Genomic DNA, 27,269 nt, shown 5'->3' on the forward strand with positions numbered 1-27,269 from the left:
TTCTCTTCTTGTAAATGGAGAAGTAATATTAAGCAGACATGCTGAAGAGAAATACTGCATTTGAAAAGAATCACACTATTTGAAATAAGAGGCTGTTATTTTATATAGCTGCTCTTTTCCTTTTCTTAGTGTGACAGCTGTGCAAAGCAAAGGAGATTTTTACTGTTTGGATCAATCTTAATAGATTATTTTGATTTAGTAGCATACTGTGGCACTGATTTTTTTGAATCCTACACCCCTGCTTTCTGTAGAAACATTCTTAAAGTTTAGGCTGAGTTTAGGCAATTAGTAGACTTAGTAATACAGGATGTTTCAAAAAGATGGACCCAATTTCAAATGGGGCCCCATTTCAAATTGGGTCCATCTTTTTGAAACACCCTGTATATTTTCAGTTATGCATAATTTTATGAAGATATGGGCTTCTGGATAGCTTTCTGTATGTGACTGCATTATTTTAAAGTAGTTCTTTCATACTCAACAGGTGTTAAGATTTGTAGAAAGATGTCAGATGGGGGGGGCGGTATTTGAAAGATGTGCCTCTTTTTCCATGAACAGATGTCTACCTGTTGTCCAAGGGGGAAATAGTGGCGGCTAATGTTTACATAAAACATAAGCTAATTCCAGATGCTAATTTAGGGCAGTGCTGCTTCTCACCTTCTTGAAAGAAAACTTTTCTAGCCTAATTTTTTGATTCAGTGATAGAAGATGACCATTAGGCTTGCTAGGCAATGAAGACATGAGCATTAGCTACGAGGAGGCAGGTTGGTGAACACCAGCTTTGGCTGCCTCTCTGTAAGCTAGTTCTGTAAGCTCCCTTTATAGTCAGTGGAGAGAAATAAGCACTTTCACTGCATGATTCATCTCACCCCCAGATGGATGTCTAAATTTGGAAGATGAATTCCACCTGAAGTCCATTACTGAATATAAATGTCATTAGTTTAAACTAGGGGATTATTTTAAAGGGCACTAGCTTGACTAGCATGGCAATTGAGTAGAAGTCTTTTGTTTTGTTCCGTGAATTAGGTTTCAGAGATTTAAAATCAGCACTTTGTAGCCTGTTTCATATTGTGTTGTTTGAAGCTGCTCTGCTTTTATGGCAGATTTGAAACTTAACAAGTAGGGTATATTCACATAGCCTAATTTCTCAGCATCTAGTTCTTTGAGGCTATCTGACTAGTCTTAACTAGTCTTGATTAGTCTTAACTCATCAACTGGTTTGATTTTTAGGATAGGAGATGATGACGGAGACTAGCATAATGAGAAGAGCAGGGCATATAACACAACTTCTTTGCTGTTCTAAACTTTCTGTTAAATGCCAGGGATGAAAAAAAAAAAAAATAGATGTCGTTAAAATCATTGCTCCTTTAAAGGAGCCTGTGTCTTTCCACTGGCTGTACAAGAAGCCTGTGTAAGGTGATCTGGCCTTCAGATTTTCAGGACTAAAAGGTAGGCAGTGTAGATACCTTCCCTAATTTTTGTTCCGTTTGTCTGGCACAGACACTTGGAATGGCCGGTATCCTTTTAAAGTACTTTTCATGCTGTGCCATGCTTGCTCACTCTGTCATGCTTGAAAACTCTTCATTTCCCCACCCCCCGCTTCTTTTTTCCTGTTTATAGGTCTTGATTCATGTCAGTGGCAATCTCCTGTTCTTTTCTCTTTCTTTCCTTTTGGGAACTCTGCTTTTTGTGTCATAATTTGTGACAGCTTTACCCTCTTGGTCACGCTGGTCAAGTCCTGCCATCCGACTCTATCCTTATACCTGAATCAAAAGTAAGAAATTATTACAATCTCATAGCTATCGTACTGCTTCTATTTTTCTATCATAATTAATTATACTTATGTTCAGTTGTATATGAAAGGCTGATGGAGCTCTGTCAGTTTGTTTGGTGTTTTGATTTGTTTTTACATTAAAGTGGGCATTCTTTTATTTCATACATCAGCCTCAACATTCTAGAAAAGTAGTTTGGGATAAGAAGATAACTCGCAACAACATTTCAAGTTATGTATGTATGTCATAGAAACCTATATCCTTCAAACATTTTCTTCCACTAGATACAAACATGGGAGGAAGAGGAATTCCTCACTAGGAGCTTAGGGGAAATCGTTGGTTGGAAATTTGGAACTGAAGGGTTATTGGGGTTCCTAATTGGGAGAACTGGATGCTCTACAGATATTGTGCTGGACTCCTTCCTTGTACCAACAAGGATTAAAACAGTTCTAAGCTCTCTATCAAAAACAGCAAAAGTCGGAAGTGACAACTATGACACACTATGGGAAGATATGAGGACAGATGAAGCACATCGCCAGCCCTTAAGACCAGTAGAGCGTTTGTCAGATGGAAGTTGCCAGGTACTCCTAGAAAAAAATACCTTCTCTACAAGAGGGGACATAAAAAAACCCACAAAACAAAACGAAAAACACACACACACACACAAAACCCAAACAAAACCAACAACAACAAAAACAAACAAAAAACCCCCAAAAGAAACAAACAAAAAAACCATACACACAAAAAAACCCCACCCCAGTTGTCTCTACCAGCTCAGTATGGCTGCATAATTCTCCCCATCCCTAGTCTGGCAGTTTAATGCTGGGTTTTGTATGAGCAGGAAAGGCAAATCTGTCAGTTTGTGTGATAAGGAGCAATCACTGAGCTCTCCACTTGAGATCCAGTAGGACTTTGCTTGGGGACAATACCCCTTCTTCATATTGAGTTACAACCAGTGTTTGGTAGAAATATGAAGTGCTACCTTCTCCTTCTATTATAGACTTTTCCAAGGCAGTTACTCCCTTCTGGGTTTTCCTTTCTTCTTGCTGTGTATTTGGGGTTTAGTGCTATATTGTACAGGTCTGACCTGTCTTTGGACCAGCCACCAGTGAACTATGCTGCTCCTCTGGTGGCTGAAGGTACAGATTTTTACTACTTCTTATTCTGCTTAACCTCAGGGTTAATACTCTTAGTGTTATTTTTTGTGAGCAGGAGTGGATTCTGGCAGCGAGCAGTCCACAAATTGCTGCAAACAGTAAAACCTGTTTTTCAGCAGGTTCATATCGTGTTTAGTCTAGAAGGCAGTGTTTAAAAATATGCAAAATTGAATCTTAAAGCTAACCTGTGGGATGATAGTATTGCATTGCTTCCTGCTCAAACGATGACATTTAGAAGCATTAAGTTTATAAAACTAGTAAGGACTTAAAGAATTTTTGAGGTTTAGAAGATCTGAGGCTTAGCAAAGAAATCCCATTTCTGCCGGATAGGACACACCTCTAACTTTCTCTCACATACAGCTTCCTATTTAAGCTTATGAGAAGTGAGAAATGCGAGGTTTTAGGTATTTGTAAATTGTTAGTTTAGATCAGTCTAAGAAGAACCAGAACACTGAAATGAATAAGAAAACTACATAAAAGGACTTAAAATACCTCTCTCCCACTCTCCAAGAGAGAAATGGAACAAGACTTTCTTCCCTTTCTCTTGTTTTATAGGAACATGATAAAATAGAATTATTTAAAATGTTTGTATTTTTTTAATTTGTTTTAAATAAATACTTGGTTTTATTGAAATTTTCAGTTGGAGCTTGTCAAATCTGTAGTAAGGTACATATTTCAGCTCTTTTAAGCATGCTGCTTATTTTTGAAGGTGGCAGGTTCTGTCATTGCAATATTTCTGTCTTAGGCAGCATGAATTATTTTCAAATAGTGTTAATTTGTTGTTTCCTTCATTGTTACTCATAACTTAAATCCTTCAGACCTGTGACCAAAATTTAAGTAACTCATGGAAGTGAAGTTTCTGAGGACTAAGCTGTTTGACATGCATGCTTCTGCTGAATCCCTAATGTCTCCCCCCCCACCCTTCAGTGTTTCTACCTTTAATATTAAAATGGAAATTGTCCTTCCTTCTGGCAATACTTTTGGAGTCAAAAGAGTATTGCCAAAAGCTCTGCTTACTGGTTAGGAACAAGGAAATTTGCTACTAAGGAGTAGTTATTTAGCCTGAAGAGAATCTTCCAATATACATTGTGTACTCATGAAAACATGCTACCAGAGTGATTGAGAACACAAAATGGCGAAGACGTTTTACTTATCTATTTAGAAGAGCGTTATCTGAACCCGTCAATAAAAACTGAGGGATGTTTTTGGGCTGTAGTGCATTTACCTACATGGAATATGTTGCTACTTTCTTTGTTCTTCAGTTACTAATATTCTGTTTGTTTTTAAAGAGAACTCTTGGCATTCCAGTTGTTGGTCTACCATATCTTCACTCTCCTCTTCATATCCTTCTCTCATCTATTTCTGAGTTATTTTGTATCCTGTACAGCAGCAGACTCAACAGAGTTATCAGTTGTGTTCGCTTTGCCTGTCTTTGGAGAGCAGTGACTGATAATGTGTTCTATGTGCCAGCCTGTTCACGCTTGGATTGTGTTGCCTGCATGGTAGAGTAATCAGAGACGGAAAATGCTAAATTAGAGGGAAGGCACGTTGTCTAATATGGAAAACCTTTAAAAAAGGTGAACAGAAAACTGATGTCATCTTTAATGTATCCTTAGAAGATGTCTGAAGACATCAACATTTTTTTTTGAGCTGTATTTTGATGAACCTTCCCATCACAGGAGATGCTGAGATGGTTCCCCTTTGTTTCACTCCATCAAATAAAAATACCCTCAGGAAAAGTTCGTCTTTTCTTTGACATCTTTTTCAGAAATGCTTTTATGAACTACGTTTAAAGCCCTTTCAACAGTTTTAAGTGCTAGAGGAAAAATCAGCAGAAGATGAGTCTAAAGGAAAACAAACAAGGAATGGGAAGTGAGCGCCATGTGGTTTCCCATTACATGCCATCACTGCACATGTCACTAATTGCTAGTCGGGAGCTGGAAAGAGTTGAGTATTGTGATTCCTTGGGCAAATAAAACAATGTGAACATGAGGGAAAGTAACACCTTGTTTTTGAAAGCAGAAAATTAAGATTTTCAGTTTGTTTTGTTTATCGACAGGCTCACAAAATCACTAGCAAGACATCCACATTCAGAACAAAACTTTTCTGTTGATGACAGAGGATACATGTACTTTGCAGGAGCCAACCCTTACTTAGGACAAGTGACTGTCACCTACAAATAAGCCAGTTCTTCCTCCCAAGATGAGAAGAAAGTGGGTACTTTCCTTCTGCAGTGTGCTTGAGGTGCAGCAGAAATGTCTTTCTCCTGCAGAAGCAGGTGAGCATGGAAGGTAGAGCTGCCGCATGGCTGAGCTCCATGCACGTTGCAAATCATAGTGCCAGGTGCTCATGGGGCAGATGTTGAACAGGGCAATGGAGTGTTGGACATAAGTGTGGGAAGCCCTGGGTAGGGTCAGAGTGGGACTCCACTCTACTGTGTCCTATTGTCTCAGTTTTCAGATGGGTGGTAGTGGGGGTTTTTTTGTTTGTTTTGGGTTTTTTTTTTTTCCAAATTTCTCTCACGGCTCCATGATTGGAGTAATCCAGATTACTTGAAAGTCTGTGTCAGTTTAATACAACTAAATATAATATTGTACTTCTAGCAAGAAGGATGTGGGCTATGCCTTCAGGATATGGGAATTTCTGTTCTAGAGCAGTACTGAAAAAAAACCTGAGAATCATAAGGGACAGGGACTGCTGCCAAAAGAAATACTAGATTCTCAGGTTGGGCCCATGTGAACCTTATGAAGTTAAACAAGACCATCTGCAAAGTCCTGCACCTGGATTGGGGCAATCCCCAATATCAGTACAGACTGGAGGATGAATGTATGGAGAGCATACATTCTTGTGAGACTCTTCCTGGAGTGTCGCATCCAGTTCTAGAGCCTCCAGCACAAGACAGACATGGACCTGTTAGAGCGGGTCCAGAGGAGGCCACAGAAATGATCAGAGGGCTGGAACAGCTCTGCTGTGAGGAAAAGCTGAGAGAGTTGGGGTTCAGCCAGGAGAAGAGAGGGCTCTGGGGAGACTGTATTGCAGCATTTCAATATATAAGACAGATGGAGGGAGACTTTTTACCAGGGCTTATAGCAACAGGACAAGGCATAACAGTTTTAAACTGGATATAAGGAAGAAATTTTTTACAATGAGGATGGTGAGACCCTGGGACTAGCTACCTAGAGAAGTTGTGGATTTCCCCATCCCTGAAAGTGTTCAAGGTCATCTTGGATGGGGCTTTGAGCAACCTGGTGTAGTGAAAGATGTCCCTGCCCATTGCAGAGGGGTTGGACTAAATGATCTCTGAAGATCCCTTCCAACTCAAACCATTTTGTGATGCTATGAAAGAAGACATATTCCTTACCTGGACTACCATGTCTGTTCCTGGTGGTCCCTGTCAAAGGAAGGCACTGAAACAACTGAGCAAACTTGTAGAAAATGAGGTGATTGGAAAGTCACTAGACTGGAGTCTAGTGGGACTCCACCAGTGTTGCCAAGGGGAGTGTTAAAAAGAGCCATGATCTACATGGTTAGGTAGGGAACAGAAACAGAGTGGCGTAACGTGATTGCTGGCTGGAGGTTGGCATTAAATTCAGATGGGACATGAGACATGTACTTTCAGTGGTTATTGTGTTTAAAATTTAGGGCTTGTCCAATGTGGGTCAACTTTCCATAACAGGTCACTTTGAAACTGAATTAATTTAATCATGTGTGTACCTTCAAAAACACTCCAAAAAAAGATAAATTAATTTAGGGTAGCCCTTTGACCTCTGTTGTGCATGATGTGTGACAGGCTAATTAACGTAATTTCTCCCGGTCTTCTTGTGGATGAATACCATTATATCTGCCAGTATAGACAGCAATATAACAGCAGTAATGATAGCTATTAGGGTAATAATTCTTGTTTAGTTAAAACGTCATCCAGCTCTTCCCTTTTAATAAGGGTATTATTTAGCAGGTGTCATCTTTTTTTTAATTTTGAATTTCTTCACAATTTAATTGCACTTTTCACTTGGTTTTTTATGTACAAAGAAAAACACAGGGTATTGAATCATGAAGAACAGTGTACATGTGTAGTCGTAATTGTTCATAATACTTTTTGTTTTAGTCAAAAGGTTGATATTTTCCAGCTGGCTTCTTGAAATTCCTGCTGCTCAGCAAAGAGCTAATTACTGATGGAGATCTGGGTATATGGCCCTTGAATAAATGAATGGCAACATTTTGTCAGTAATTGGATTTAAATACTTTAATTACAGATTTTTGTTAACATGTTAATCATGTCAATTATATTTGGATAAAGTAGCTTGAGAATAAAAGGGAATTTATTTTCAACCTAGGGTGACATTTGGCAAACAGTAGCTGGGAAAATTCATCTCTACAAAGCAGGTATGTGCAAATGTGAAAGAGGTGTGTCAAACGCGCACCAAATAATTAAGTTTCATGGGATTCCCTAGCAATGTTCCTGTACTATAATTTGGATGGATATAGCAGTCATTTATTACAGGGTCTTTTTTTGGTTCATCTTTTTCATGGCTGTGACTATTCCTTTCCTTCATATTTCTAAGTTGACTAAACAAAGTTGCAGCTGGATTCTTGTTGATATTTAATTCCTCTGATATCGTAAAATGTAATTGCCACTTCAGCTGTATGCCCAGCTGAGAAGAAGAAAAATACTATAGATTCATAAGAATTTTAGTATCTCTGAATTTTTGTGAGCATGCAAATGTTGTAGTCCATTTTTTCCTATGTAGTTCATAGTTGAACTTTGAAAGCAATTTCTTTGTAAATTTTCATAGTTTTTTTTCAGAACAAAAATGCTGCAAATTGTTCTTCTACCATGTAAGGTTTACTTCATTTTTTCTGTAACATGTGTGTGCCTCGGGAAGGTGGATTGCATGCTTCCTGCTGTGAGATCCACAGAACATAGTTTTAGTTTACTTTAGTAAACAATATTTAAAAGTTGCTTTTTAAATAACTTCTGTGGGCATCTCTTTTGGAAATAATATACTTAAATGGAGTGGTTGGAAACTGAATGTATTAAAATATTCTATGATATCAGGCACGCTTTTTGTTGTTTTCCAAATAGGATTCAATGAAAACAAAATCTTTCCATTTGTAAATTGGTTCCTAAATTCTGTCTGAAATGGGCTAGATGGCTTTGACAAAGCATGACATACATCTTACTGTAATCTGAAACAATCTTTTGGCCAGACTTCTTGAATAAATCAGACTTTTAGTTTTTAAGATATTTTTATTAATTCGTGAATAAGTACATCTAGCTATTAGACTGAAAAAAAAATTCCTTTTCTGCTTGCATTTATTTATTGACTATGTACTTAAATTTTCAAGACAAAGGAGCAGCAGTAATGCTGTCTAGACAATATATTGGTTGTTTTGCCTGTGGTATCATCTGTTGTCAAAGAAAATGTCTCTGTGCGTTAAAGGTTTTGCAATTGTATAGCTAGACTTTGTAACTCTAAATTTTAATAACGTTCTCGTGTATATGTATAATGTATTTCAGCATATAAAATTGCTTTTGCAATTCTGTTATTTTAGTTAATCTCTCCCTTGTGATCCTGCCTGCTGGAATAAAGAAAACTAATCCGTCAGTGTTGTGTGCCCATTTTGCATCATCTGCCTTAGGTTTGTTGGCAGGTTTTTTGTTGGGTGTACAAAAAGCACAAATTCTTTTTCAATCTTCTGGATGTGAACAATATACTGACTTTACTGAAAATTCAGAACAGATCCTGAAAACAAACTTTACTAAAATAGAAGTTCTGTTTAGCAATTGGTATTTTTTTTTAAATGAAACTTAACCGTTTAAATTTGACAAATATTTTCTCTGCTGTGCTGTGGAAGTTAGAAGCATCTCCCTCTGGCTGTCAGTCAGGTACCCCCAGCTAGGTTCTGTACCTACTGCAGGTGGGTTTGGAGTGTTGGCTGCTTTTTTGTTTGCGGTGGGGTTTTGTTTGGGTGGTGGTGGTTGTTGTTTTTTCCACCCAGCATCTGCTTTCTTTCATGCTTTCTGTTGCCATGTGTACAAGGTAGGCAGCTTCCAGCTGAAGTGGAGGTTACTCATTTGAGCAACTGGAAGACAACGAGGCTGGTGATAGAAGTGTCCTCTTCGGATGCTTGAACAGCTTTGGCAAGGAAACCTTGGTCAGGTGTATCAGACTAAAAGTCAGGCCGCTACGGTCGCACTTGGAAGATCCGAGTCCAGACCTTGGCTGTGACACACTCCTCCTGCGGCTTTTCAGAAGCCTTGTCTAGAGTAGAAAGTTATGATGTTTAAATCTATCGTTATAGTAATAACCGCTTTTGTTTTCTCGGATGTGATTATTCTGAATTAAACCAAGCAGCATAAAACAATTCAAGTAAAGACATTGCTGAATGCAAATCCTGTGCAGATGTTGCATCAACATAACTACATTAGTTTAAATTCATAAGGTAGGTCACACCTGCAGGAATTTTCTCACATAGCTGAGTCCTTAGTCTCCATCTGAGTGTGGACTTTCTGAGCTGCAGGCTGGTGCAGGTTGGAGCAGTCTGTGCTCATCCTGCTGCTCTCGCCTTCCAAGGCATCTGCAGCTGGTTACTCATTCTATAAAGAGACAACCTTATTTGTTTTCAGAGGCCATGCCCAGGCCCATGGTGAAGGAATTGCTCCTGGGTAGAGTCAAAGTCCACTATTGAAGACAGTGTACTGGACTAGATCTTCTTTGATTAGAAAATACTTTAAAATGATAGTAGGCTTGCTTTCTTCTACCTCTAGTCTGTATTTTCTCACCACTCACTGGTCTGATTGGAAAAGCCACCTTTTCTTGCTATACTTGCATACAACATCTGGTTAAAGGAAACCTATGCTATCTTAGATAGTGTAGGTGAAACTCTGATCATAAGTAAACAGAGTTTTATGAGTGTGTATTTTGCAGAGCCAGCCACGCATCATCCATGACATTTTCTCCACAATGCTCCTGCAGCCTTTGCCCTTTTTTTAAAATGAAAGGCTACCTCTATAGATTCAGCTGTTCAAATACACAGTGAGTGGGAGGAGATCCTACATGTTTGGTCCAGATAAAACGAAGATGTGACTGGAAGGGAAGACTGAAGAGTGGCTTGCGTCTCTCCTGACTTTGCCTCACTGATAATCCTTAATTCCACTTTGTTTATCAGAACTGGTCCTTGCAGTGCTTAATTTTTCCTTCAGCTTTGTAACCTGACTTCCAGTGGGACCTTGCAGTCCTGTGGTGGGGCCTGGTGTGGATTGGGATGAGGGTTGTACCGCCTGTTGGGGCAGCTCCATTTTCTACCTGTTAGTTCCAACAAAGCTAGTAGGTGTTTCTTCAGGAGAGAAGCCTTTGTCTTGAGACCTCAGAGGAAGCACTCTTCCATCAAACTTCTTCTTCCGTTTAAAAAAAAAAAAAAGTCTAGAAATTATAGAAAGATGTGAAAGGTTGAGGGACCTTTTTCTTTTTCTATGCAATTCCTCCGTATCCTAATTTTCCAGGTGGTGTTTTGAGATCTGGTATTCTTTCAGAGCACTGATGTTCTAGCAATCTTGTCAGCCAGGTAACTAATTAGCTCCTGCAGTAGAAGGATCAGTCTCAATCATTAATTTAATGCAAATTTTAAATCTGATTTCTTTAAGAAGCATGAGCTAGAACAGAAATATGTAATATTTGCAACAGCTTTTAACTCTGAAATACAAAATGTCCAACTAGATAAGGAATTTTATACTAATTGGGTTTTTTTACTCTTTGTGCAGCATCCTCTGTTTGCTACACTGGTTTAACCAGTTATAGCTTTATTAGCAAACAAGCTGGTATTTGTTCTGCTTCTGTGAAATCAAATGCATTACCACAGCAGATCCAGAATTTTTCCTTAAATATGTTTGCATGGTCATGTTGAAAGCAGGATTTTGTCTGTAGAAACATGAGGATCAAACATTTCAGATTGCATTAGTCAGTGATAAAGAGGATGTTTCTTTACTTTTAAATACATTTTTAGTGCATGGGCAACTTCAGGTCTAATAGTGCTGGTTTATGGCTATTTTGCTGGGTAGAACTGCACAAAGATGTGTGGTAAACATTGAAAATCTAGTAACCTAAATCCTTCCTTCAGTATCTTTGTTTATCTTCCTTTATCTTCACTTTTTGCTTCTTGTTAGATGATGAATTACAAGGTTATGTCAGTTGCACTTTAAATGTATAATGATGCATACTCTCTAAGGTCTCATTGCATTAATGTTATTACTAATTATACAGCTGAATCCAGTAGAATATCATTCTTCAAAATGCCATGGATTATTCATGGTAAAGTAAGCAAACTTCAGAATTTATGACATCTCATGAAAGATAAATTATATCACATGATAGAAACTGCATAATTTTTTAAAACTGCATATACTCAGCAAAGAACGCAGGGCAAATCTTTAGTTTATTTTCCCTTACAAACGTGGCAGGTTGCTTTGTAGATGAGAAAGCCCACCCATATTTTCATACCATGGCCTGTTAAAGATGGACTGAATCAGGTGGATGTTACAGTATTGGCCAAAGAGGTTGTTGGCCTCTTCTCTGGTTGCCTTTGTTCCTTTCAGTCTATGTCACTTAAAATGAATGAGTTTTCAATACCACCAGTTGAAAACACCTGTTTGGTGGATGCTCTGCCTTGTTGGCTTGTGTATGAAAAGCCACTGCAGGTTGTGTGTCTCCAGTGACACAGGGAGCCAGCTCCGTGCTAGTTTAGGCAAACAGCCAGCTGTCAGCTAATGGGTCCATTAGTGAACTTTCTGCAGAATATCCTGTCTTTGCCATTGCATGAATTTTTAATAACTTTGAATTATTACTTTAGTTGGAAGTTAAGAGGACCTTTTTGTAAGACATTTGTTTCACGTTTGAGAAGTGAAGGCGCTTCTTGACAGAAATTTTTTTTTTTTGTTAACACTGAGAAGTGAAGGTAGAGTGGCAGCGGAAATCTGCGATGTTTTCTTTGTCTCTTTATTAGCAATTTGTGAACCTCAAATGAAATTCTTATGTAGCATGGGAGGTGGTTTATTTAGTTTGTTTTGGGTTTAGGCAGGAGGATATTTGCAGTCTTGCTTTATCCTGGAAACAGATTTGGTTTGCTTGTTCTTCTAACTTGCCTCTTTCTTCATAGTGAAAAATGACTTATGTGCTCTTTTTGGCTGTATGAACAATTTCAGTAATCAAAAGGAATGGAAAAAAGAAATCTTGTAACTTGCCCTTCCCCTTGGTGATTTTCTTTTTGCCTTATCTCTTGCATTTAGTTCTTGTACAGTTTTAGTACCTGGTTTAGTCTAGAGGTCAAAAAGAGAACAACACCATAGATCGGGGGTGTCAAACTCATTTTCACCGGGGGCCATGTCAGCCTCACAGTTGCCATCAAAGGGCCGAATGTAATTTTAGGACTGTATAAATGTAGGAGTAGTTAGAGCATCTTGCCATTTGTGGCACATCAGAACAGCCCTGTGTGGCTGTCGTTTGTGGTCTTACATCATGATCAAGTCTCCAGAAGGCACTTAGGGATGTGCTGGATTGTAACAGAACTGCGAGTTTAGAAGAATACCACCAGCTGTCCCCCAGGAGGAAACTCCTCATTTTACTTGTGTTTGGGAGGTTTGTTGGTTGGGGTTTTTGTTTGTTTGGTTTGGTTTTGTGGGGGTTGGTTGGTTGTTGGGGGCTGGGGTTTTTTAATTTGTTTTTCTGGTGAAAGAGTTTTGTTATCAGATTCATTACAGCAAGTGCAAAAAAATATGAGGCTCTCCCAGCTCTTGGTCTTCAGGGTTTCAGAGGCTAACATCTAGTCCTCAAAATCTTGATGCTGATGTGTAGAGTATTAGGAGAAAAATTAATACAGAGTTTAGAGACATTTGCAGACTACTTTTCTCTGGGGCAGCTAGCTGGAACAGCTTGCCAGTTTAACTCCCTGATCTAAACTCACCTCTTTCAAAGAAAGCTCTAGCATCTTCATGCCAGTAGGAGACCTTTCTTGAAGGACTCCTGAGAACCTTGTGTCCCACAGAACCGATGAGTAGATAACTGCTGTAACGATCAGCTGGAAAGAGCAAAGATTCATGGGACAAACAAGTGGTTCCCCTTCGACATCCACCTCTCCAGGGTGGATGGATGAGGCTGCAGACACCCTGAGGGAACCATTTCTCAGTATCCATGGATATGATGGCTCTTGAGGAAAAACTCATTTTTCTTGGACTAGTAGGTCATCCTTCTGAAAGGAAAGGAGAAAAAAACCAAAAGGACTTTGATGGCCACACTTGTCAATTGTTGTTGGACAAAGCTTTCCTCATGATCCAACACTCTGCTATAAAATGGAGTTGGGAAGATAAGAGGGCAGCATTGACTTTCTTGGAGCAATCTTGTTTCACAGAGGGGTTATTAAGGGTCCTCTCTCATTGTCTGAGCTGTTTGTAGAGTATTGAACCACAACGAACTGTTGCCCTTTGTATGACTTCTCCAAAAAGCCCAAGTCAAATTAGGCATCACTAAAATCTCATTTGGTGACCACTTCCTGGAATACTCTAATTCTTCTGTTGATTTCTGTGGGCATCCTGCTAACCTTCAGTTCTCCTTCCAGTGATCATTTTAGCTTCTGTTTCTTCTTGAAAACATTCTAACATAGGATTGTTTTAATCTAGAAAGCAGAACGAGATATCTGTGCTTTTAGTCCATGCCTTTCTGGAGATTTTTGTCTGATAGACCTCCAGCAGGCTGACTCCCAACCCACTCATCAAACATATGAGCACTCTGGTCAGAACCAACAGGAGAGTATTTGTTTCAAAGAAAGAACAAGTTGCTTAAGTTACTCAAGTAGTTTGCTTCAGGCACTTAAAATAATGATTTAACTAATGGAAATGGGTCCGTGGTTTGTGAATAACCTACCTTGGGCCAGCATTTTTTTAAATAGGTGAACTTCTGCAGAGCAAACAGGAGCTCCTCATCTATATCTATTTCTAAAAACAGTTCAGTGCTTCAGCAACAGAGATGTGAATTTTATGACAGAAATATATTCCTTAATAATTTGTTGCTGGTCAGACAAAGTGTGATAAAAATAGTTGTAAAGTTATTTCAGTCACATACATTTTTTGATAACAAATGCAGTACCAGAATAATCAAATCCAACATTGCATACCAGTTGCCTAAGGATTTTTTTTTTCTTTATCTGGTAATTTATTACAAGACTAAACAGTAATAAGTCATTGGGTTTCTATCCCCTTAGGGTGGGCAATTGTTTTTCCCTTCCCTGCCACTCACTCTTGGCTTATGTCATCTTCTCTCCCCTCATTCCTCTAATTCCTCCTCATAAATGCATGCACAGTATTTTATAGTATTTTCCACCTATGTTTTGACCTCTAAAAGCTAAGGAGTTTGCTTCCTTAGTTTTAATTTGTGGGTATGCAGTTATAAAAGTAGAGCTTTTAAAAAAATTTGTCTGCATATTTCTGAATATCTTTCTCTTTGAAGTACTGATTGAATCTGTGGTGCTAATCTTTTTAACCCCTGAAAGAAGATTATGTTAACAGCGAAGTGGCTGGGGAGGGGAGAAGCAAGGGAGAGGCCAACCCTGTTTCTCTCGAATGAATTCAGGCCTTCAATAAGGGCTTTTCTCTGCATTGCTCGAGTATATCGATAGTAACTTCTTGCTGCTAACCACAGCTTAAGTAGATGAGCACATACGGGTGATAGCAGTTAAAATTGCAATACAGGGTAGTGTTCACACCAGCCATCTGGTCAAATCAGCAATACTGTGGGCAGAATCCAGCAGTTTTACAGGAATTGGTAAATTGTTTTCTATTTTTTTTTTTTAATCTTGAAGTCTTATCAGCCTGTTACAAGTTAAGCAAATTCCAGAAGTAAGGGAGGAAAAATATTTGTGATGAGCATTTAATCATACAAATGTCCATACATTTCCCTTTTAATCTACATTATTAATGTAAGTAGTGTGTTGGACTTTTAAATTCTGTGTCATGCTTAACTTTCAACCAAAGGCAGGGAATCAGTACTATTAGCAAACACATTTTGGCAAAGAGGATTGAATTTGTATTCTGTGCAAGCAGAAGACTTCAATTGCAGTTTTTTAAAGAGAATCAAAGAAATAGGCCTAAAAGTAAGGCAAGAATTCACACTATGCAGCCTCATGGTGAAAAAAAAAAAAAAAAAGTTGTTCAAATTACAGTGTCTAATGCAGAGGATGTGACTGGGTGTTTGACTTGTATCGTGAATTAATAACTGGCTTTTCTACTGTGGATTGTAAGGCTTCTTTTGTAAGGTATATAGACACATTGTGTTCTTCATGCATGTATTTGATTCTTGCTCTGTTAACATTTCTTCACAATTAATAGGTTGGCAATAATTATCAGAAGTAAAAAAAAAAATATGGATAAGGTATGCTTCTGTGATGATTCGTTATTCTGTATAAAACTCAGACAAGATTTGTAAAAACACAGTTGTTTTACTTTGCTGCTTGGTTTCGCACCAGTAATTGTATTTTATTACAGCATTAGGGGCTGAATTGACAGGATGAATATTCTTAATCTTATGAGCAGTACATTTTGTATGCTGTTTCACCAGTTACAGACCTCCTTCTTTCCAGGAATTCTGATTTACGGTTCTTGAGGAGATTACAATATCTTTAATATTGTAGTGGTTAGTTACACTGAGGGAATTAGTTTCTCTCAGTGTGACTATACTAAAGCAGTATTTGTTTAGTAACATTTACTTTGTTGCCTATTTCTGTGTGTAATAGTTAACAAGGTAAGAGAGAATTGAAAAGGAAAAAAAGTAGTTACACGTACAATGGAAAACAGTTTGCCTAAGTGGTAGTTAGAGCCCATGAAACTGTTGTAGCTATCAAAAGAGGTATTTGTAATGCTTTCAGACTGCTGCTGGTTTGGGGGCTTTTTAAACTGATTCATTAGAGAATGTGGAGCAGTTGATTTTGTATTTTTGTGGAGGTTTCTACTGTTGAAGTTAAATATTTAACTTTTTTTTTTTCTCAAGCATATAGGAATTTTCATGTCAGAGTATTGCTGCATCTATTAGGTTGGTGCAAAAGTAATTGTGGTTTTGGACCATGAATTTTAAATAATTATAATTATGCTCAAACACATCTTTATTAATCAACATAGGAACCATTACAATCAACACATTTTTGCCAATAAGAAATGTTTGTTTATTCCTGTAGCTTGAAAATCTGTGCTTCAGGATTCAACGAACTCTTGGAAAGCATTTTCTGCATCCTGCTGGTTGTGGAAGCGTTTTCCCTGCAAAAAGTTGTCAAGATCCTTGAAGAAGAAGGGGCAGTCGGTTGACAAGAGGTCAGGTGCATATGGCAGATGAGGCAAAACTTCGTAGCCAAATTCGTTCGACTTCTGAAGCATTGGTTGTGCGATGTGCAGTTGGGCGTTATCATGGAGAAGAATCGGGCCCTTTCTGTTGACCAACGCTGGCTGCAGGCATTGCAGTTTTTGGTGCATCTCATCAATCTGCTGAGCAGACTTCTCAGGTGGAATGGTTTCACCCGGATTCAGAAAGCTGTAATGGATCAGACTGGCAGCAGATCACCAAACAGTGACTGTGACCTTTTTTTAGCGCAAGTTTGGCTTTGGGAAGTGCTTTGGAGGTCCTTCTCAGTCCAGCCACTTAGCTAGTTGTCACCATTTGTTGTATAAAATCCACTTTTCATCGCGTGTCACAGTCTGATCAAGAAATGGTTCATTGTTGTTGTGTAGAATAAGAGAAGTTGACACTTCAAAATGATGAGTTGTTTATTTTCGGCCAGCTGATGAGGCACCCACTTAGTGGGCTTTTTCACCTTTCCAATTTGCTTCAAATGCTGAACGGCCATAGAATGGTCAACATTGAGTTCTTGGGCAACTTCTCGTGTTGCTGTAAGAGGATCAGCTTCGATGATTGCTCTCCGTTGGTCATTGTCAACTTCCGACGGCCACCACCATGCTCCTTATCTTCAAGGCTCCCGTCTCCTTTGCAAAACTTCTTGACCCACCACTGCACTGTATATTCATCAGCAGTTCCTGGGCCAAATGCGCTGTTGTTGTTGTGAGTTGTCTCCGCTGCTTTACAACCCGTTTTGAACTCTAATAAGAAAATCATTCGAATTTGCTTTTTGTCTAACATCATTTCCATGATCTAAAATAAATACAAAAAGCAAGTAATAAGTCAGTAGCAAAAACATAAAGAGAGAAAAGTGTAATGTATTCCAATATCAAACGGCAAATTTCAACAATTGAAAAACCACAATTACTTTTGCACCAACCTAATAATAAGAGACTCCTGTTTTCTTCCTGATTTGTTTTCCCAGCTGGGTAAGCCAGAAAATGCCTGCTCTCAGCTGTCACCACCTGATAAATGACAGGTGCTGACTTCTTAAGACACAGTCATTTTAATTGTTGGCGACAGGTCTCCTCCCTGATTGCCTCCACTAGCAGCAGGTAATAGGTGTCCCTGCAGTAAACGGCTCCGGTGCAGTCTGCACATAGTGGTATCTGGTGGCAATCTGGGGCTGTCAGGGCTATAAATTGTCACCTGTCAGGCACAGTTCAGTTTCTAAACTAGTAAGGATGGTGTAATTACTCTTCTAAATATTTTTTCTAATTCTAGTTAGACTCTAGAGCTTAACCCTATCCTCTGGCCATGAATATCCCAGGTTTGTTTGTGAGTTGTATTTTGGGGACTGCCAATGGATGAAAACTTCTCTTTAAAGACATAAGTCGTAATACCACCAGCAGGTCAGCACCTATTGCACAGGTGCTTAAAAAAAGAAAGCAGGAACGCCTTACTTGTTTTCTTCATGTAATTGCTTTGGATTTGCTTCTTGTGATTGCCTCAGGATTTGTCACCTCTGTTTCCCCTTCCACCCTGCTGTATAAGTCTCGAGTGTCTTTTCTTCATCTGTTGCCTGACTCCTTTTTTTTTTATTTTTTCCTTTTTTACCATTTACAGTCCACCAAGGAACTGGGGAGAATAATCCAAATCTGCTGTTAATACGTGTTGTTGTAAAGGAAAATAATTATGTCCTCGCTAGTCTAGGAATGACTTAAAATTTTATTCCAGAACACTTTTTCATCAGAGTTTACAAACTGCACATAGGAGCAATTCCTGGGGGTTGTTTTAGGGTTTTTTTTAACCGGTAATAGATGAGCATTTTCAGTAGCTTTTTGGGAATCTTCTATGTTAACTATCTAAAGACACAACATAGAGATGAACTTATTTTTTCCTCTCATTTTCACAGAAGCAACTATGGGGTGCATTAAAAGCAAAGAAGATAAAGGTCCAGCCATGAAATACAGAACTGATAATACTCCAGAACCCGTTATTTCCCACGTCAGTCACTACGGATCAGACTCCAGCCAAGCAACACAGTCACCGTCAATAAAGGGATCAGCAGTTAATTTTAATAGTCATTCCATGACTCCTTTTGGAGGGCCGTCAGGAATGACACCCTTTGGGGGAGCATCATCTTCATTTTCAGCTGTGCCAAGTCCATATCCTAGTACATTAACAGGTGAGTGTTACATAAAATGATGCTGTTATCATGATTATTGTTGTTGTTGTTGTTATTACTGCCTGATAGTCGTATTTAAAAAATACTATGACTCCTTACCACACAAAATAAATTGCAAATTTAAAATAAATTGCTTTTTAGGGATTACTGATTTTCAATATCTTTGCTGCTCAGATAATAGTTCAGCCCATATTGGCTAGTGACTGGGCCTTGAGGGTGAGGTGTTTTGGTTTTTTGTTTGGGGGTGGGTTTTTTTAGGATCATAGCACAGATGAATTTAAGACTCAGTAAAGGCAGTAATGGAAATAGTTGATAAAATAGTGTTAGCAGTTCTAAGGTGTTGAAGGGATCCACATGAGATAATGGCTTTAAACTTTTGGAGAGAGATGCAAAGTGAAAAAGTGATTAGCTGTAAGTTACTTATGTTAATGCAACTTTCAGTCTGTTTGTTTACAAAGCTGAATAGGATATGCAGTATATTCCGTGTTCTATATGAAGAATATGTGTGAAACAAAAGAGCAGAATTCTCATTGCTGGAGGTCATATTCAAACCGAAGTTGAAATATAAAAATAGAATTTACAAAGTGCAGAGACTGTCTTGTCTGAGATATAAAGTCTCTGAAGATACATGCTTTTAAGGCAATAAGCACATTTGATGTTATAAACCCACCTTTGTATCAAAATCTTAAAACTTCATTACAAAAAACATTGATTTTGTGCATATGGCTAATTTCAGTATTTTTGCTGGATATTTTTGAGAGGAAGCCATAATTTAATCTTCTTCCAAGAGAGAAAAGAGAGAGTAATTTATTTAGAAGCTTTGCACAGACACTTTACAAAACAAGATAAATAATTCCTTATTAGTCCATTTCTAGTTTTCCCACAAGCCTCTAATTTTAGCACAATTGCAGTGCTTAAATGTTTTCTTTGTTACAGTGGCATTTAAAGTCTTTTAAACACAAGAAATTGGAGATCCATGAAAACCCACTGTGGCCTTGACATTAAGCAATTCAGGAAACCAAATATGAATTGTCAGGTAATGACCACCTCATATTCCCTTTTTGGGAATTAATTAAAAACCAAATAACTAAAATGAGCATCTGTCCTGTCTCAAAATTGTTGAGTCTGCTCTGAGTCTGTTTTGGATTAACATATGCACAAATTAAATAGGACCAGCATTTCTTTTTATTCATTAGCTCCACTAGGTAAACTTTATCACACTTAAGGAGATATTTGTCTCCTCCAAGAACCTCTGTGTGTTTCTTCTGACTAGATCTGGTTCTTCATTCACATACCTGCAGGCACTTCTGGGTATTATCAGACATCAAAGATGAAGCCCCCCAACCCCAGGTACCACAAATCCTTTGCTGCACAGATCAGAAAGGATGTTCTCTTGCTGGTCCCTGGTCCTGCTGGTAGTTAAGCATGTTATGTCTTGGACCAGAGTCAACAGGAGAGATTTCTCTTGAAAAGATAGTCTTGAATCTCATGAGTGCAGATTCAGTTATCAGCAGGCAGGTTGATTTGGGTGAACACCCTCATCATTTTGCGATCAGTAGTGCATATGTAATTATTCTTCCTTGTTTCATAAAACCAGCCCATCCACAAACATACTTTTTTAAAAAAAAATTGCACCAGTAACTGTTTGGTACATTTGGTACCAATTTTCAGATCAATCAACATTGGGTGTTTTTGTGAATCAATAAGATGACAAACCTCATCTGGCTGTAAGCTTCCCGTATTTGTGACTAATGAAACAGTGGATCGTGTTCTGTGGCCCTTTGTTTTGGAAGAGAGGAGAATAGATGGGCCTGTCAAACAGGACATAACTGTCAGCAGTACTTACCCAGCCCATCAGCGTTGTCTGACGAAAGGATGATGTGGTTGTCATCGTGGCCTGCAGTGAGGCTGAAAAGAGTTGAGCCAACTTTCATTCCTGTGGAGCAGAACAGGAGAAGAAATCTGAATTAGTCACGCTACTCCTGTATTACACATTCTAAGTCATCAGATACTTCACATTTATAGAACATTACTGAAAACCAAAACGGAAAAATGGACCGCTGTTCTTGCCTCCCATGAAGCTGTGGAAGCACTAGTGCTCTGTAGTCCTCACGCTGAACAAAAAAGTAAAAATCTTGTCTCTAAAACCAGTCCTAGATTAGAGTTTGGGAATACTGACCTAATGAAAGGATAACCTTTAAGAGAAATATTATGGCCATAAATAGCTCGAACAGCTTAAACCAAATCACCTTGCAATGATTCACAAAACAGCTGCAAAAGATTCAAAAATCATTTGAGCATTATCTATTTGTTGAAAACATTCTGTGCTGATGCTGTTCTTCTGAAATATTCTGTTGTTCTTTGTTATGAAATAAATAACACTTGCAAGTGAGAATACAAGGAGGTTTTATGGTAGCTGAAGTGTTGAAATCAAAACTTTCCAAAATTTATGTTTGCTTTTCCAATTCTTTCTTTAAAAATAATTAAGACTATACAAATATTGATAATTACTGATAATTTTCTTATTGTATCGTTTACATTTGTATCCTTTACTTTGACTAGGGCTACACTGTCTAGATGAAATAATCACTCTCTTGTTCCCTTATTGTTATCTTTCTAGATGTTGATACAGTTTGCTTCTAATTTCTCAGTCTCTTAGTTTCTTTATATGCAGTTAAAAATTTTTGTAGTATTGTGACTTTTGAGTATTGATTTTCTTCATTTGCTGAAGAACTCTGTGGGGATGGTTTAGTTCTGTATCATTTGGTTTCTATTTAGTTCTGTATCATTTGGTTTCCATTTTTGTGAATACAGTATGTGTCCCCAGAATTTTCTTGTTCCATGTAGCAGTTTTTGTTTTCAAAATAATGCAGTAATGTAGTGATGCAGGCAAAAATTGCTAGAGCTGTGTTGATTTTTAACTTCAGAATGGTTAACTTTTAGGGAATATTATAATTCATCTCCAGTTCATAAATCACGCTTGAAAAAAACCCCGCAATTACTGTAACCTCCTGTGGGGATTTTTTTGTTCTGTTTTTCCTTGAGGAACTGTAAATCCATTTCCAGCTGAGTCCTGCTGAGAAAGTGTAATCACAGGAAGACTCTAAATCAAATTAAAATATTTTGGTGATTAGGAGCTCTTACACCAGAAAGCATACATTGTAAAAAAATATTAGAAGTAGACAATACCTGTTGCATTATGTATTCTTTCTGATCACTGCCATGTTCATCGTAGTATCTAAAATGAGATCCAAGAACCATGTGCCCCGTACTGGAAGTGGGATGGGGAAGCAAAATCCTTGAGGTCCGTGGAGTGCGGCCGCTCATTTTGCGATGTATCTCAGTCCTTGTTCTCTAGACTAATGCCCTGATGGATCATCCTCAGCAAGGGTCTGCTTCACTGATGGGGAGGCTGGGTGGGATTAAAAAAAAAATATCATTAGTTTTTTGTCTCCAACAGGATACTTTTTATCTCTGGTTCAATTCCTTAATTCTTGATGCGTAACCCCAGGAAGCTGGGAACACATCAGTTAGTTATAGTGAAGTTCAACAGGAAACTAATTCTGTAAAAATTTGTGGCTGATGGTTCACTGTTGTAGTGTTGTAGGATCATCTAGAATTGTATTTCTTTACAAGAAGGTAGCTTAATAAGGAAGCTGGCTTTTTTATGGCTGTTGTACTGTGCAGATTTCTGTATCTAAGTGCTCTAAGTACTTTCAGTGATGTATCTAGCTGCCTTTTGTGGTGTGGAAGCATATTTTTAGGGTGTCTGTTTATAGGCTTTCCTCCATGTCCTGGTTTCTTAAGAAATGAGCTGATTATTGATCCAGCTTCCAAAATGAGATGCAACTCACAGTGTTCAGTTGCTTCCAAATAAAAATTGAGGAGTTGTTTCACAGGCAAGTCCTTAAATCAAGTGTTGCAGTGTTACTGCTATATCATATGTTGTTTTGTGGTTTTTTTTTTCTTTTTCCTAAGGTGGTGTTACTGTATTTGTGGCCTTATATGATTATGAAGCTAGAACTACAGATGACCTTTCATTTAAGAAAGGTGAACGGTTCCAGATAATAAATAACACGTAAGTGTTCTCATTCACAGACTTCACTTGGTGGTTGTTAAGAATAAATAGACACTCACCTCTTCTTGAAATCTGTGTATCCTATTTCAGTGAAGAGTAGGTTGATTGATTTTTTTTTTTTTTTTTTTCCTCTCTCCTTGAATACGTGTTCAGCAAATATGGGGTTAAAATTGATACTGGTAAGACAATAACCTTCAGGCTGACATCAGGGTTTGGATGCAGATGTGGAACTGCAGTGATTTGGGCAGCCCCAAGCCTTCTCCTCCTCGGCTGGTTGGGTGGCATCCTCCCGCTCCCCGTGGCAGAGAGGCACAGGTGCCTGCTTTGGGGCAGCAGAGGTGGAGACGCAGCCTGTGCAACCCCATCCCAGGCTCTGTGCCTTGCAGGTTTTCCCTTGAGAGGTTTCCTTCTCTGATGGGGAGGTGGGAGCAGCCGGCAGCACCACAAATGCCAGAGCGAGCGTCCTGCCTGTGGGCAGGGACTTCTGGCCATGGACATGCATCTAGCCGATCTCCACAGTAAATCCACACTCAGACAGCTTAGGAGTAGTTTGAAGTCACGGCCTGATTCCTAGAAGTCTGGTGAAAAGGAATTAATTTGTTAACCTTGAAGATATGTTTGCATGCAGCTTTTAGCTGCGGTAATAGTTCTAATTTGTACATATAGCAGTTTTCCTTTATCCAGTTCTTTATTGTATCATTAGCTGTCCTTCTGCTTCCTTTTTTGCTCACTGTCAGCATACAGGCAGAATGATCTGGGAGAGGCAGATGAAGACTAGAGAACTGGGAAGTTTATTTACGCATTTCTGCCATGAAACATTTTGTTGCAGGTTCGCATTTTGCATATATAGATACATACCTTTTACATTAAAAAAAAAATCTTTAAAATACAAAATTCCACTAAGAGGAACTCATGTTGCTTACAATGAGAAAACAAATATATTTAGGTGCAGCACAAACTATTTTAGGTGCCTTTGTAATTAAAATAACATTACCTGAGTTTAACCTGCCTTTCGTATGTGAGGATGGTATCGCTGCTAGAGAATGTTGTATTATGCATGTGTAAGAGATAACCGATGATGTATTGCAGGGAAGGAGACTGGTGGGAAGCGAGATCCATCGCTACGGGAAAAACAGGCTACATCCCAAGCAATTATGTAGCTCCTGCAGACTCCATTCAAGCAGAAGAGTAAGACATTGTATCCTGTCAATCTGTTCCTATTATCCATTCTACATTTTGTGCCCTGTGGTGATGCTATTCTTTTAAGTCAGTACATGTAACATTTAAGGATAAAGTAGGATAGTTCTACTACTTAAAGGATAGCAATGCTACTTGAATGATGTGAAAGTTATAATTATTAAGTGTGAGGTGGACACCCGTGCAAATTTTTTATGCCTGCTTGCTATATGTAGGGCTAAAGGAAAAAGGATGGGAGAATGCAATATTGAAGATAAGAACTGGGGGACGTTCACTGTGTTTCATGTAAAGCAAAAATGGATGCTTTTTAGTTAAAGAGTTCATGCACCATCAGCCCTAAGTTTTTTTCCATATTTTTGCTTGCCAAACCCTAGTTCAGGATCAACTATGTAACTGTAGACAGTTACTGCTAATTTATTAATCTATAACAACTTTTTGGTGGGAAACTTGTTAGGCACACTAAGAACTTCTACGAATTGTGAAAATCATATTGCTTTGGGTACCAGTACTTCCTACATCTGTTTACAAACAATGATCCCAGAGCACTTACAGAATCACATAAAGTTACTGTGGGAACTGTGAGTTTCAGGTTATATTGTTCTAAGGGATTAATTGTATTTATAGTATGAGAAATACAAAGCTCTGCAGCTCTTGCTCCAATATACAGGCATGGTACTGCCAATAAACAATTCCCTGATACATGATCTATGCACTTCTGTGTTTGCTACTGCACTTCTGGGAAAAGTGCCCGATTTCCAAGATGTTTCCTGAATCTCAAGCTGAGACTAACATGTTGCTGCTGCTCTCACCTGGCTCATTGCTATTAAGAAGTGATTGCATCAAAGATGCACTGTTACTTTATGCCCTTGAGTTTCAACAGCTTTTAAAATTATTGACTTCAGATTTTTTGAAAAAAAGTTGAGGCTTTTTTTTTTTTAAACTATGCAATAAAAGTATGTCATCATTACAGCTGCAGTGGTGGTAAAATGAAAACAACAGTGCTTTGCAAACCAAGAGTGTAGTGTTTCTGCAAAGAAAGCATTGCTCCTGAAGGCTGATAAAACGAGGTGGTGGGATTTGTCATAGGTTTATGTGATGGCTGGAGGTGAGAGTGAGGGATTATGCATGAGGAAGCTTTTTTAAACTGACTGTTTTAAAGAACTAGTGCTGATTTTATTTAATATCACCACAGCATTTGGAGTAGAGTTCATTTGTTAGCTCTGGGCTTTGATAGTGTTTGTAGGTTTTGTGTTGTGATTGCAGTTGGAGTTACAAGTGCAAAAGCAATGCACAGCCCCAGATTGCTGGGATTTTCTTAAAGTGCTCTTTTCTAAGCCTGAAGACATTTATATCAAAACCTGCTTGTGACAGGATCCATATTATATGTGTGGCTTTTGAATTATATCATAATATAAATGTTTAAAGCTCATTTAAAAAGCCCCAAGTAAACCCTGCTATTATTTTATGGGTAATGAAATAAAATAACACTTTACGATGTAGTTTGTAGATTGTCACAGTAGTCCAGGGAGGAGGCATTTTCATGTGAAGCGATTACTAAGGTTCAGATTTGCTTTGATAACATCACAGGTTACATCCAAATTGTCTCAAGTGCACGTACGCTCATATCCACTTCTAACTTTGCACATGTACTTAAGTAGTTAGACTGCAAACACAATAAAAAGTAAGAATAAGTTTCAAATTCCCAAGTGATGGTACAGGCCATTCTGTTCACAGGCCAACAAAATGATCCCTTCCTACCTACAGTTTTCCCCCACAAACCATTTCACTCGCAAAACTGTTGTTTTACAGCAGTTTCCAATACTACTTTTCTTCTACCAGCGCTCAACAAAGGCAGATTTGTTTGGTGCTATGATAGCCCTAACTAAAATGTTTGAAATTTACACCTGGCATCACTTTGTGACTTCTGAGGCACACAATCAAAATCAAATATAGTTAGACATAAGTGTTATTCCGAAGTCTGGGGGTTCACGGGGAGATGGACCCAGATTATCACTGGCTCAGGACAAAACTGTGTGCAGGCTGTTCATCAGGATGAGCACTCTTTGGGGGCATAAAAGAAGAAATTCCTTTTGTGAAAGAACTTAAGGAAAGAGAAAATGCAAGCATTTCAAACTGCCTGTGTACTTTCAGCTATCAGAATGATGCAACAAAGATAGAGCATTACTCAGAGACAAATACCTACCACAGGGTTGTTTCTAAATGTTCAGTAGAAAAAAGTGCCCCCTTCACTGAGGTACAGGATGGGAGGCAACAGAAGTTGAACAGGGGAGGTTCCGGCTGGATAAAAGAAGAAATGTTTTCATCCTGAGGACAGCCGGGAAGGGACAGAGGTTGTCCAGGTTGGCTGTGCAGGGTCCATCCTTCAAGGTCTTCAAGACTAGAGTGGACAATGCCCTGCATGACCAGGTCTGATCTCACAGCTGACCCTGCTTCTGCAGCAGGAGGCTGGACTAGAGACTTCCCAAGGGCCCCTTCCAACCTGATCTGGTGGTATTTATACACACCCACTTTGTATTAAATATTGGGGTTTTAATATATAGCCAAAACTTCTTAGAGAAGGTAGTTTCGGCTGCTGCAGTGCTTCAGGTGTGCCACCAAAGTGTGTCATCTGTTTCAGCTTGACCTGTGAGCTTCTTAGTCAGAAGGAAGGTGTTACTTTCGATGATGAGTACTGTTGATGTCCATTGTTCATCAGAAAAACATAGTATTTGAAGACAGAGGCCTCTTTACATGTATTTTGCAAACAATAGAAACAGGTCATCTTAATCTTTCGATTACGTGGATGTCCTTACTTTGTTGATCTGTAACTGCTTTGGGATATTAGTCATCTAGTCAGTGCTTGAGATTTTGGAATCTTGTATTTATATGAATACCAAGGCAAAAGAAGCTTTTACTTACGCATTTTCTTCAACATCTTCTAGGTGGTATTTTGGTAAGATGGGCAGGAAGGATGCAGAAAGGCTACTTTTAAATCCTGGGAACCAGCGTGGTATTTTTCTAGTAAGAGAGAGTGAAACCACTAAAGGTATGTATATTTTTGTATATGTCTTTTCTCTCCCATCTCCCACCCCCCCACTGCCAAGCTGGACATAATGGCCATTTTTATGTCTGTCACATTATAGGTATACGTATGCACATACTTATGTTAAATGTGTTTTTAAAATTTTGGTGAGGAACCAAATATGATTTATTTCCTAGGTGCTTATTCCCTTTCCATACGTGACTGGGATGAGGTCAGAGGTGATAATGTGAAACACTACAAAATCAGAAAACTTGACAATGGTGGATACTATATCACAACCAGAGCACAATTTGAATCTCTACAGAAGCTGGTGAAACACTACAGAGGTAAACCCAAGTTCTAGTGTCCCAATGCTACCTTCTGCCTATCATGAGGAAGAAAAATTGTATGTAGCTTATTCTTAAAATTCACAATTATAAAATTTCTTTTGCATTTCAACAAACACTAAATGGACTGGTTCTTTTTATCAA

At 38.5% G+C, this 27,269-nt stretch overlaps 1 protein-coding gene and 1 pseudogene across 2 annotated transcripts in view; one reads left to right on the forward strand and one right to left on the reverse strand.

Annotated features, from left to right (window-relative positions):
• The window catches only part of YES1 (YES proto-oncogene 1, Src family tyrosine kinase), a 52,037-nt gene that overhangs the window by 16,419 nt on the left and 8,349 nt on the right, over positions 1 to 27,269 (forward strand). Inside the window, exons 1-6 of one of the 2 annotated variants that reach the window (XM_065627487.1) lie at positions 16,995 to 17,016; positions 18,209 to 18,481; positions 22,460 to 22,559; positions 23,649 to 23,747; positions 26,699 to 26,802; positions 26,976 to 27,125. In XM_065627487.1, the coding sequence (XP_065483559.1) occupies positions 18,217 to 18,481; positions 22,460 to 22,559; positions 23,649 to 23,747; positions 26,699 to 26,802; positions 26,976 to 27,125 (718 nt within the window). In that variant the 5' untranslated portion in view covers positions 16,995 to 17,016; positions 18,209 to 18,216. Of the gene's footprint in view, positions 1 to 16,994; positions 17,017 to 18,208; positions 18,482 to 22,459; positions 22,560 to 23,648; positions 23,748 to 26,698; positions 26,803 to 26,975; positions 27,126 to 27,269 lie in introns of those variants that run through there. The other variant, XM_065627486.1, reaches the window with a different exon arrangement.
• On the reverse strand, positions 16,073 to 17,103 carry LOC135984842 (histone-lysine N-methyltransferase SETMAR-like; annotated as a pseudogene).

This window comes from Caloenas nicobarica, chromosome 2 (genome assembly GCF_036013445.1).
Source record: "Caloenas nicobarica isolate bCalNic1 chromosome 2, bCalNic1.hap1, whole genome shotgun sequence".
Taxonomy (NCBI): Eukaryota; Metazoa; Chordata; class Aves; order Columbiformes; family Columbidae; genus Caloenas; species Caloenas nicobarica.